At 44.6% G+C, this 13,938-nt stretch overlaps 1 protein-coding gene across 1 annotated transcript in view; it reads left to right on the forward strand.

The window, feature by feature from the left end:
• Window positions 1-13,938, forward strand: part of LOC126214962 (uncharacterized) — a 118,477-nt gene that overhangs the window by 50,630 nt on the left and 53,909 nt on the right. The window contains exon 5 of the mRNA XM_049941597.1: window positions 4,831-4,999. Within this exon, the coding sequence (XP_049797554.1) occupies window positions 4,831-4,999 (169 nt within the window). The remainder of the gene's footprint in view (window positions 1-4,830; window positions 5,000-13,938) is intronic.

Raw genomic sequence — 13,938 nt, forward strand, 5'->3', positions numbered from 1 at the left:
TCTGCAAGAGAGATGCTCAGTAGCTCGGTACGGGCTTTTGTTAAAGTTTCGAGAACATACCTTCACCGAAGAGTCAAGCAGTATTTTGCTCCCTCCTACGTATATCTTGCGAAGGGACCATGAGGATAAAATCAGAGAGATTAGAGCCCACACAGAAGCATACCGACAATCCTTTCCACGAACAATACGAGACTGGAATAGAAGAGAGAACCGATAGAGGTACTCAGGGTACCCTCCGCCACACACCGTCGGGTGGCTTGCGGAGTATGGATGTAGATGTAGAAAATCTGTTTCTTAAACTTATTTACAGTCTCAATGTGAAAAATATATTGTCGTTATAACTCACCTAATCCCTATACATACTCTATGCAAAATAAATAATTCTGTCGGTAATGTCAGGACGCGAAACCCACTGCTCGGTGCAGTATTTGTCAGTAAATTAACTGATTATATTTCAAAGACGTTGAGAAGATTTTGAAAGCTTTATAGTGTTAACCTACACATGGAGATCTCTTTTACCACCATAATCCGTATCAGAAAAGCTGTATAACAAAGAAGAAATAGACGGCATAGAAGGAGAGTGTAAAACCTATGCGACTGTAATACAGTCTGCATTTCAACAGTAACTCGCGAGAAATGTTTGTGCGTTACTTTTCATTTATTTCATTTCGCATATGATTGTGAGAAGTATCCCTACAGTAGAAATAAACTTGGTTTGTAGAATTACAGGAGCTAATCTACATTCTTCGATTGAAAACTCGGGAAAAACCACAGCCGATCATGAGTTACAGTCAGCTGTGTGACGAATGCATTTCGCGCGCTGCGCTCTAGCCGAACACAAATCAGCGTCATTCACGTCACCGAAGATACAGCGTTGCCAATTCCGCGACTTGGACAGGTCAGTTAGCATTGTAGCGTCGCCTGCGACATCTGTTGACCGACGGGAAAACTATTTTTACGGTTGCCTGTTCCGCCGTAAGGACGGTCAATCTGTTTGTTATGTGATCTGGGCTTGTACATCAAGGGCGTCTAGGTTAAACATATAATAATATAAAAGTAACAGCCTGCGACGTAACAGATATTTATTGGCGGTTCACTGCTGCAAGTATAGCACTCCGTCTTCAGGCCACGAGTGGCCTACCGGGACCATCCGACCGCCGTGTCATCCTCAGTGAGGGATGCAGATAGGAGGGGTGTGGGGTCAGCACACCGCTCTCCCGGTCGTTGTGATGGTATTCTTGACCGAAGCTACTACTATTCGGTTGAGTAGCTCCTCAATTGGCCTCACGAGGCTGAGTGCACCCCGAAAACGCAACAGCGCATCATGGCATGGATGGTCACCCATCCAAGTGCCGACCACGGCCGACAGCGCTTAACTTCGGTGATCTCACGGGAACCGGTGTATGCACTGCGGCAAGGCCGTTGCCTAGTGCTGCAAGTATGGGAACTCAAAATGTTTTCTGTGTTTGCTTGAAGCGCTTGTTACCAACTGAAAATGTGTGTGACTCCTTTGTTCACGTAGACGCATGTCAGTAGCCACGTAGACTTTTTCTCGCAGACCGAAGCTTTCGAAGCCGGACAATCACGCCAGGCACTCAGTTCCAGAGGCCACCATGGTTTAATAGCCGTGTTATAAAAGCGCTACGTAAACAAAGAGCACTTCATCTCAGATTCAAGAGAAGTAAAAACCTAGCTGACAAACAAAAGCTGAACGAAGCGAAAATGAGCGTAAGGAGAGTAATGAGACAAGCGTTCAATGTATTTGAAAGTAAGACGTTGTCAACCGACCTGAGTAAAAACCCTAAGAGATTTTGGTCGTAGGTAAAATCAGTAAGTCGGTCAAAATCGTTATTTATTCGCTCAGCGACCACACCGGCACCGAAACGGAAGATAACAGAATGAAGGCCGAAATAATGAATTCGGTCTTTGGAAGTTGCCCCTCCTTTCAATCGTTGTACGAACGTCGAAATGGCAGATATTGACATATCTGATTACGGAATTGAAAAGCAGCCACAATCGCTTAGTATTAGAAAGGCGTCAGGACGAGATGAGTTACCTATAAGTTTCGAAGATCCTACGTGTAATAAAAGAAGTATAAAATTTCAGTTAACTGATACCTGAATGACTATGTAGATCTGTGTTGAAAAAAAATATGACTGTGGCGTATTGTCGGTAGTTGCTTTACAGTAGCCGAGAGAATTTCTGTAAAAAAAAAAAATCAATTTGCTAACGAGCTGTTTTTGATCTAGGAAACGAGTCAAACAGTATATATCTTTAATTAAAGACCACTGATGATGCTATTCTACAATAAATCGAAACACATCTGGTAAGAAAAACAGACATTTTCATGTAGTTGTAATGGCAGAACAAAAATACACTCAGAATAAAAGTGAATGCATATCATGTATCATTCATTACTCACTAGAAATACAAATTCCTAAAATTTGTCACATGTAAGAAAAAATTAATGCTACCATACAAGTTTTATATTTTACAACACATTGTCAGTTAACTTTCTCCTATTTTCTACACTTCATTTATATGTAAATAGTTTTTGATGTTGCTGAGCAACATTCATACAGTAATTTTTAAATGAATGCACCGCTATTTGACTGTATTGTTGTTTATTTAATTATGACCCAGGTTTCGGCCTTTTGTGCCATTGTCAAGTGACTGACTTTATGTCATTAACGTATATTGCAGGACATCAAGCTCAAAATCTGGCATTTCGTGGGCTGCCAATATTTTTCTTAATTTATGACCAATTTTGAGCTTGATGTCCCGCTATACAAGTTAATGACATAAGCTCAATCACTTGAAAATGGCATAAGAGGCCGAAAATTGGATCGTAATTAAATAAACAACAATACAGTCAAATGCCGGTGAGTTCATTTAAAAATCACTTATAGGTATAAAGTGCATTGTTGACCCGGAAAAAATAAATCTCACTCCTTTAGGTAAATTCCCAGAGACAGTCGTAGTTCTGAAAAAAATCGAAAACTTCGCTCCCAGTATCAATTATTACTTTCTCTTGTTCCGTCGCTGCTCTCTGCTGGCAATTATTATCAGATACTCGCCCTTGCTGTTTTGTCACACTGTTCTTACAGCACAGCTCCATCGTCTAGTAAAAAGTATCTTTCGACAATCTATGCCCAACTACTTAAAACATCAAGGAAAAGACATAACTTCAGATACTTATAACATTTTACGATATTCCCATCACGTTACGAAATACACGAGGTCAAAAGAAAACTGAATGAACCCTGACAAGACGAAGACAAATTATTAATAATTTTAGAGACTGCCTTGTTACAGACACGCTAACGCGGACGCGCGTCTGATCCCTCATATGTGCACTGGTATTTACTCCCAGACACATGCACACTACTGGCCATTAAAACTGCTACACCACGAAGAAGACGTGCTACAGACGCGAAATTTAACCGACAGGAAGAAGATGCTGTGATATGCAAATGATTAGCTTCTCAGAGCATTCACACCTACAACGTGCTACATGAGGAAAGTTTCCAACCGATTTCTCATACACAAACAGCAGTTGACCGACGTTGCCTGGTGAAACGTTGTTGTGATGCCTCTTGTAAGGAGGAGAAATGCGTAACATCACGTTTCCGACTTTGATAAAGGTCGGATTGTAGCCTATCGCGATTGCGGTTTATCGTATCGCGACATTGCTGCTCGCGTTCGTCGAGATCCAATGACTGTTAGCAGAATATGGAATCGGTAGGTTCAGGAGGCTAATACGGAACGCCGTGCTGGATCCCAACGGCCTCGTATCACTAGCAGTCGAGATGACAGGCATCTTATCCGCATGGCTGTAACAGATCTTGCAACCACGTCTCGATCCCTGAGTCAACAGATGGGGACGTTTGCAAGACGACAACCATCTGCACGAACAGTTCGACGACGTTTCCAGCAGCATGGACTATCAGCTCGGAGACCGTGTCTGCGGTTACCCTTGACGCTGCATCACAGACAGGAGCGCCTGCGATGGTGTACTCGACTACGAACCTGGGTGCACAAATGGCAAAACTTCATTTTTTCGGATGAATCCAGGTTCTGTTTACAGCATCATGATGGTCGCATCCGTGTTTGGCGACATCGCGGTGAACGCACATTGGAAGCGTGTATTCGTCATCGCCATACTGCCTTATCACCCGGCGTGATGGTATGAGATGCCATTGGTTACACGCCTTGGTTACCTCTTGTTCGCATTGACGACACTTTGAACAGTGGACGTTACATTTCAGATGTGTTACGACTCGTGGCTCTACCCTTCATTCGATCCCTGCGAAACCTTACATTTCAGCAGGATAATGCACGACCGCATGTTGCAGGTCCTGTACGGGACTTTCTGGATACAAAAAATGTTCGACTGCTGCCCTGGCCAGCACATTCTCCAGATCTCTCACCTATTGAAAACGTCTGGTCAATGGTGGCCGAGCAACTAGCTCGTCACAATACGCCAGTCACTACTCTTGATGAACTGTGGTATCGTGTTGAAGCTGCATGGGCAGCTGTACCTGTACACGCCATCCTAGCTCTGTTTGACTCAATACCCAGGCGTGTCAAGACCGTTATTACGGCCAGAGGTGGTTGGTCTGGGTATTGATTTCTCAGGATCTATGCACCTAAATTGCGTGCAAATGTAATCATATGTCAGTTCTAGTATAATATATTTGTCCAATGAATACCCGTTTATCATCTGCATTTCTTCTTGGCGTAGCAATTTTAATGGCCAGTAGTGTATGACGAAGGTTACGGCGCCCTCGCGTTGCACGACGGTACGTCACGATGCTGTGTTTTCCGCAGGAGCAGAAGATGCTGAGAGCCGCAACCGGTTCGAGCGGGCGCGCATGTTCTTCCAGTCGCTGGAGAAGTCGCAGGGCTCCAGCAGCAGGTCGGGCTCCCTGGACTCGGCTCCCCCATTCGCGGAGGCCGAAGATAACCTCTCCAGCCAAAGGACCAAAGGACATAACGGGTACATACCTAACTCTCATTCCAGTACGTGAGTAACCTCTGTAACATGCCGGTATGTGTACTGCTGTCAATCTACTTTATCAAAAGCAAAGTAAAACTATAGTAGCGAACGTCAGCATCGCCAGCATGTTTAAATGTTATTAAAATCGTTATGTTCAACAAATGTATAGAGACTTACCACATAAAAAAACTGATCCGTCATACACAATTCGAATTTCTGAACGCACTGTTAACTGAAGATGCAACTCTCTCTCCATTGTAGATATGATATTACACAAAAACGTGAAAGAAATTGGTATAGCTATGCCTATTCAAATACAGAGTTACTCTGAAGAGCCAAAGAAACTGGTGCACCTGTGGGATATCATGTAGAGCCCTCGCGCGGATGCAGAAGTGCCGCAACACGACGTGGCATGGACTCGACTAATGTCTGAAGTAGTGCTGGAGCGAACTGGTACCATGAATCGGTAACCACGGGGGGTGGAGATCTCTTCTGAACAGCACGTTACAAGTCATCGCAGACATATGCACTCCGTCTTCAGGCCACAAGTGGCCCATCGGGACCATCCGACCGCCGTGTCATCCTCAGCTGAGGACGCGGATAGGAGGGGCGTGGGGTCAGCACACCGCTCTCCCAGTCGTTATGATGGTTTTCTTTGACCAAAGCCGCTACTATTCGGTCGAGTAGCTCCTCAATTGGTATCACGAAGCTGAGTGAACCCAGAAAAATGGCAACAGCGCACGGCGGCCCGGATGGTCACCCACCAAAGTGCCGTCCACTCCCGACAGCGCTTAACTGCAGTGATCTGACGGGAAGCGATGTATCCACTGCGGCAAGGCCGTTGCCTCATCCCAGATATACTCAATAATATTCGTGTCTCGGGAGTTTGGTGGCCAGCGGAGGTCTTGAGCCTCAGAAGAGTGTTGCTGGAACCACTGTGGAATCTGGACGTCTGGCGTGTCACAATTCTACTGCTGCAATTGTCCACTTCCGTCGGAACGCACAATGGACATGAATGGATGCAGGTGCTCCGACAGGGTGCTTACGTACGTGTCACCTGTCAGAGTCGTATCTAGACGTATCAGGGGTCACATTTCACTCCAACAGCACACGCTCCACACCATTACAGAGCCTCCACCAGGTTGATGACATGCAGGGTCCATGAATTCATCATGCTGTCTCCATACCCGTACACGTCCATCCACTCGATAGAATTCGAAACGAGACTCGTCCGACCAGGCAACATGTTTCCAGTCATCAGCAGTCCAATGAAGTTGCCCAGGCGTAGCGTAAAGCTTTGTGTCGTGCAGTCAACACGACTGGGCCTTCGACTCCAAAAGCTCAAATCGATGACGTTTCGTTGTATGGTTCGCACGCTGACACTTGTTGATAACCCAACATTGAAATCTGCAGCAGTTTTGGAAGGCTTGCACTTCTGTCACGTTCAACGATTCTTTTCAGTCGTCGTTGCTCCCGTGCTCACAGGATCCTTAATCCGGCCGCAGCGATGTCGAAGATTCGATGTATTACCGGATTCCTGATACTCACTGTACACTCGTGAAACGGTCCTATGAGAAAATTCCCACTTCATCGCTACCTCGGAGATGCTGTGTCCCATCGCGCGAGCGGCGACTACAACACCACTTTCAAATTCACTTAAATCTTGATAACCTGCAATTGTAGCAGCAGTCACCGATCTAAAAACTGCGCCAGACACTTGTTGTCTTACATAGGCGTTGCCGACCGCACCGCCGTACTCTGTCTGTTTACAGGGTGTTTCAAAAATGACCGGTATATTTGAAACGGCAATAAAAACTAAACGAGCAGCGATAGAAATACACCGTTTGTTGCAATATGCTTGGGACAACAGTACATTTTCAGGCGGACAAACTTTCGAAATTACAGTAGTTACAATTTTCAACAACAGATGGCGCTGCAAGTGATGTGAAAGATATAGAAGACAACGCAGTCTGTGGGTGCGCCATTCTGTACGTCGTCTTTCTGCTGTAAGCGTGTGCTGTTCACAACGTGCAAGTGTGCTGTAGACAACATGGTTTATTCCTTAGAACAGAGGATTTTTCTGGTGTTGGAATTCCACCGCCTAGAACACAGTGTTGTTGCAACAAGACGAAGTATTCAACGGAGGTTTAATGTAACCAAAGGACCGAAAAGCGATAGAATAAAGGATCTGTTTGAAAAATTTCAACGGACTGGGAACGTGACGGATGAACGTGCTGGAAAGGTAGGGCGACCGCGTACGGCAACCACAGAGGGCAACGCGCAGCTAGTGCAGCAGGTGATCCGACAGCGGCCTCGGGTTTCCGTTCGCCGTGTTGCAGCTGCGGTCCAAATGACGCCAACGTCCACGTATCGTCTCATGCGCCAGAGTTTACACCTCTATCCATACAAAATTCAAACGCGGCAACCCCTCAGCGCCGCTACCATTGCTGCACGAGAGACATTCGCTAACGATATAGTGCACAGGATTGATGACGGCGATATGCATGTGGGCAGCATTTGGTTTACTGACGAAGCTTATTTTTACCTGGACGGCTTCGTCAATAAACAGAACTGGCGCATATGGGGAACCGAAAAGCCCCATGTTGCAGTCCCATCGTCCCTGCATCCTCAAAAAGTACTGGTCTGGGCCGCCATTGCTGCACGAGAGACATTCGCTAACGATATAGTGCACAGGATTGATGACGGCGATATGCATGTGGGCAGCATTTGGTTTACTGACGAAGCTTATTTTTACCTGGACGGCTTCGTCAATAAACAGAACTGGCGCATATGGGGAACCGAAAAGCCCCATGTTGCAGTCCCATCGTCCCTGCATCCTCAAAAAGTACTGGTCTGGGCCGCCATTTCTTCCAAAGGAATCATTGGCCCATTTTTCAGATCCGAAACGATTACTGCATCACGCTATCTGGACATTCTTCGTGAATTTGTGGCGGTACAAACTGCCTTAGACGACACTGCGAACACCTCGTGGTTTATGCAAGATGGTGCCCGGCCACATCTCACGGCCGACGTCTTTAATTTCCTGAATGAATATTTCGATGATCGTGAGATTGCTTTGGGCTATCCGAAACATACAGGAGGCGGCGTGGATTGGCCTCCCTATTCGCCAGACATGAACCCCTGTGACTTCTTTCTGTGGGGACACTTGAAAGACCAGGTGTACCGCCAGAATCCAGAAACAATTGAACAGCTGAAGCAGTACATCTCATCTGCATGTGAAGCCATTCCGCCAGACACGTTGTCAAAGGTTTCGGGTAATTTCATTCAGAGACTACGCCATAATATTGCTACGCATGGTGGATATGTGGAAAATATCGTACTATAGAGTTTCCCAGACCGCAGCGCCATCTGTTGTTGAAAATAGTAACTACTGTAATTTCGAAAGTTTGTCTGCCTGAAAATGTACTGTTGTCCCAAGCATATTGCAACAAACGGTGTATTTCTATCGCTGCTAGTTTAGTTTTTATTGCCGTTTCAAATATACCGGTCATTTTTAAAACACCCTGTACATACCTCTGTGTTTGAATACGCATCCCTATACCAGTTTCTTTGGATATTCCGAGTATGTAAACAGGCAGAATACGACACTGCGGTCGGCAAAGCCTTTGGAAGTCAACAAGTGTCCGGTGCGGTTCTTAGATCGGTTGCTGTTCCTACGGTGGCTGGTTATCAAGATTTAAGTGAGTGTGAACGTGATGTTATTGTCGGCCCAAGTGCGATGGGGCACCACAGTATCTCCGAGGTAGCAATGAAGTGCGGATTTGCCCGTGCGACCATTTCACGAGAGTACCGTGAATATCAGGAATCCGGTGAAAGATCAAATCTGCAACATCACTGCAGCCGAAAGAAAAATCCTGCAAGAAAGGGAACAGTGACGACTAAAAAGAATCTCTCAATGTGGCAGAAGTGCAAACCTTCGAAAACTGCTTAAGATTTCAATGTTGGCCGTACGAACCATTTGACAAAATATCATCGATATGGGCTTTTCGGAGCCGAAGTCTAACTCCTGTAACCTTGATGACTAAACGACGCAGAGGTTTACGCTTCGTCTGGACCGGTCAACACCGACATCGGACTGTCGATGACTGGAAACATGACGCCTGGTCGGGCGAGTGTCGTTTCAAATTGTATCGAGTGTGTGGACGTGTACAGGTGCTGAGACAACCTCATGAGTCCATGGACCCTGCATGCAAGAAGGGGACTATTCAAGGTGGTGGAGGCTCTCTTATGATATGGGTCGTGTGCAGTACGAGTGATAGGAACCCCTGACACGTGTAGATACGACTCCGACAGGTGACACGTACGTAAGCATCCTGTCTGATCACCTGCATCCGTTCACGTTCATTGTACATTTCGACGGACTTGGGCAATTCCAGCAGGACAATGCGACACCCCACACGTCCACAATTGCTACAGAGTGGTCTCCAGTTAGACTCTTCTCAGTTTAAAAACTTTCGCTGGCCACCGAACTCCTCACGCATGAGCATTATTGAGCATATCTGGAATGCGTTGCAACGTACTGTTCAAAAGAGATCTACATCCCCTCGTACTCTTACGGATTTATGGACCGTCTTGCATGGTTCATGGTGCCATTTCCCTCCAGCACTACTTCAGACATTAGTCGAGGCCATGCCGGGTCGTGTTGCAGCACTTGCGCCTGCTCGTGAGGGCCCAACACGATATTAGGCAGGTGTACCAGTATCATTGGCTCTTCAGTGTAGTATGAATAAATCAGAAATTTCCTATATCGAAGCTCCTTAGTTATCCACTGTCGGCTTGCTAGGACTACCACAGTTGCAACAGAGCCCTGATTTTCTGGGGGTTTCAAGGATTCCTATGGCCCTTCACAGCTAGCGTAGCGGTCATGCGGCGCTTCATGCTTACTGGCAGTTCCTTAACACCAATTCCGTTGTATGTTGCAGAAACATGGGTCACGAAAGAAAATGAAAAAAAATTAGGTGCGATGAAGTAACAAACATTGAAATGATGAGCAATGTAAGTACTAGGCCGCTGACAGAACCTTAGGAGAATCTGGGTGATCATGTGAAGATTATGGAGTAAAAGAGGACACTTATGACTGTACATGAGATGAAGAAGGAAAGCAAAATACCAAGGGTAATGACAAAGGTGAAGTGGATAAAAGCAGTTTCAGTAAACATTCGCAAGATGAGAGAAGACAGGGCTGGAGTACAAACAGAGACGGTGGCTGGGAGACTAGAAAAGATAAAGAGTCTAGGACTCCAAGGAAAGAACGGCTGTGATACGAAACTGTAGAAGGTTACGATGATGATAATGATGTCTACGATGAAATCAGAAAGTTGTATGAACGGAAAAAATTTAGCTGTAGCTGGAGGGGTGTTAACTGCATAAAATTTGCTATTCTCAGGAAAAATTTCAAGTAATACGTTACAGTAAACAAAGCAGGCTCATGATTTTTCTCTTATCTATATGATAGCAAAACTCGACCGAATAGTAGCGGCTCTGGTCAAAGAAAACCATCATAACGACAGGGAGAGTGGTGTGCTGGCCACATGCCCCTCCTATCTGCATCGTCAGCTCAGGATGACACGGCGGTCGGATGGTCCCGATGGGCCACTTGTGGCCTGTAGACGGAGTGCTGCTATATGATAGCGAAAAGTGTATATCAGTTTTAATTTCATCACATGAAGTTAATACATTCTGGACTGGAAATTATGTAATGCAGTGTACCACAGGGTTCTATCATAGGTCCTTTGCTTTTCCTAATACAGATAGCTTGTTAGTCTTACTCCTGTAATATCACAAAACACAAAATTAACAATTTGTGCACAAGTGTAAGAATAAAAAAATGGTGAAATGGCTGCTAATGAAATATATGAAAATTTCAATCCCTGGCTCAAGTTTTGAATGACTCAAATAGACCACAAATAGATCACAAGTAGAACTGGGATGCTCGCTTCCTAGAAGGAATGAAGTTTCTTACTTCAGCTACAGTTGTATTATGGATGATTACAACAGTGTTAGGTGATGGTTAGAGATGCACATTCTAGAATATTCTAGGTATTCTGAAATGTGCTACAGAATTAGTATTTGGAGGAGCTCGACATGAACGTTTAAAATTTTCAAAATGCAGAGTCATTTTATAAGAATTATCTCGAGCCTCAGAACTAGGAAAACTCATATGATCCCTTCAAAACATTTGGTAACTAACAACCATTTTATAATGCACACACTCCTTGAAGTTCATTGTTAGTTGTCAGTGTTTATATTTCTGTGGAGAATTGTTCAAAGCACCAAGACTAAAATACAATATCGTGAAAAACTACAAGATTGTAACATTAGTACAAAAATAAGTCATATACGTGGGTAGATATGCACTCAGTAGTATGGGACAGTTTTGGGTCATATAGTGGAGTTTAAAGTAAATCAAAGAAGATTGTATAATTTCATTCAATGTATGAGATGTGAAGCTTCTGTCGTGTCAAGCTTATAAAGTTTTTCTCATTCCTTTCATTCACTACATTTATTAAACTTACCCCAAATAAAATATTATTGTGTGACGTAATCAAGATATCACGAAAAGTGTTATATTGTGTTACCTTGTGGAAAGTATTTGTATACATTGTGTTCAGAGTTAAGTGAAGTGACTTGCAGAACATCATGTCTTGGCCAACTCTTTGTTCAGCCATATCTACATACGAGTTCTCAAAATTTCCGTATTGGTTGTAACACAGTTCGTATTACCACCTCATTTTCAAAATATTTCAACATGTATATCATTGCGCTATATTACACTTTACTGAAATGGGCATTTCATTCTTCTTTCCACAAACCATAGACACCTATTGATGTGATCCATAGAATATGTGGTGAGTGAGAAAAGTAGTTGGGCCGAAAACACTGCGAGCATTGTGGGCTATACTTGAATCCTATGTAGTCGTCAAATGTGGCGTGTCTAGGAAACCTGCTTTCTCGGATCGCTAGACAACAATTCAAGCAAATCGTATTGAGTTTTACTACGAAAAGGACAAAATACAATACTTACCTTTATGTTAAACAGATGTGTCGCAAGCAGAGGGTGACAGACAAAGTAAGAAATCTCTTCAGTATAACAATTCCAAGTTTGCGCTACATAGAATCTACAAGGAAAGTAATGAGCTTTGACGCTTCTACCTAGTTGCTAGTCTTCAAGCTGCTGTAGAACTGGGCCATTGCTCCACGCTCCACGCGTATAACACACTGGTGAAGTAGAGATACAATGAAGTGCCAAAGATACTGGTATAGGCATGCGTATTCAGATACAGAGATATGTAAACAGGCAGAATACGGCGCTGCGGTCGGCAACGCCCATGTAAGACAAGTGACTGGCACATTTGTTAGATCGGTTACTGCTGCTGCAATCCCTGGTTATTAAGATTTAACTGAGTTTGAACTTGATGTTACAATCGGCGCACGAGTGATGGGACACATCTCCCGTACGACCATTTCAAGAGTGTACCATGACTATCACGAATCCGATAAAACATCAAATCTCCGACATCGCTGCGGCTGGAAAAGATCCTCAAGAACAGGACCAACGACGACTGAAGAGAATCGTTCAACGTGACAGAAGTACAACCCTTCTGCAAATTGCTGCAGATTTCAATGCTGGGCCATCAACAGGTGTCAGTCTGCGAACCATTCAACGGAACATCATCGATATCGGCTTTCGGAACCGAAAACCTATTCGTGTACCCTTGATGACCACACGGCACTAAGCTTTAAACCTGACCTGGGCCCGTCAACACCGACATTGGACTGTTGATGACTGGAAACATGTTGCCTCGTCGGACGAGGACAGGAAAGCAGTATCACACGAAAGTTGTGAACAAATCAATGAGGATTTGCAGAAAATAAATGCGTGATGTAATGACTGGCAGTTATCTCTCAATAGTAGTAAGTGTAACCTATTGCGTATAACAAGGCCAATATCCCCTTTAATGTATGAGTACAAAATACATGATCAGTCTTTGGAAGCGGTAACATCAGTCAAGTATCTGGGTGTGACTATTCGAAATGATCTCAAATAGAATGATCAGATTACACAAGTAACGGTTAAGACGAACTCTAGATTGCGGTTTATTGATAGAATCCTTAAGCGATGCAGTCCTTCAACAAAGGAAATAGCTTAGAATACGTTAGTTCGTCCAGTCTTAGAGTATTGTTCGTCTGTATGGGACCCTTACCAGCTGGGTCAAGAGATTGAGAAGGTCCAAAGAAGAGCGGCAAGATTCGTGACTGGTAAATTTAGCCATCGCGAGAGCGTTACAAATGTCATTGAAAGTTTGAAGTGGGACACACTTGCAGATAGACAACGCGCTAAACAGAAGGGGCTGCTCACTAAATTCCGAAATCCAATCTTCACCGAGGATGTAGAACATATATTATTACCACCAACTTTCAAATTGCGTAATAGTCATCATTCAAAGATAAGAGAGATAAGATCCCGTACTGAGGCTTTCAGACGGTCGTTTTTCCCCCGCGCGATCCGCGAGTGGAACAGAGGGGGGGGGGGGGGGGGGGGAATATGATTTTTGCGCGAATTGTGCCCTCCGCCACACACCGTTTGGTGGCTAGCGGAGTATATATGTAGATGTAGATGTAGAGAGGATGGACGTGTATGGGTATGGCGAAAACCTCATGAATCCATGGACTCTGCACGTCAGCAGGGGACTCTTCAAGCTGGTGGAGGCTCTGTAATTTAAGTGAGTGTGAACGTGATGTTATAGCCGGCCCAAGTACGATGGGGTACCACAGTATCTCCGAGGTAGCAATGAAGTGCGGATTTGCCCGTGCGACCATTTCACGAGAGTACCGTGAATATCAGGAATCCGGTGAAAGATCAAATCTGCAACGTCACTGCAGCCGAAAGAAGAATCCTGCAAGAAAGGGAACGACGA

Source organism: Schistocerca nitens, chromosome 12, assembly GCF_023898315.1.
Source record: "Schistocerca nitens isolate TAMUIC-IGC-003100 chromosome 12, iqSchNite1.1, whole genome shotgun sequence".
Lineage (NCBI taxonomy): Eukaryota > Metazoa > Arthropoda > Insecta > Orthoptera > Acrididae > Schistocerca > Schistocerca nitens.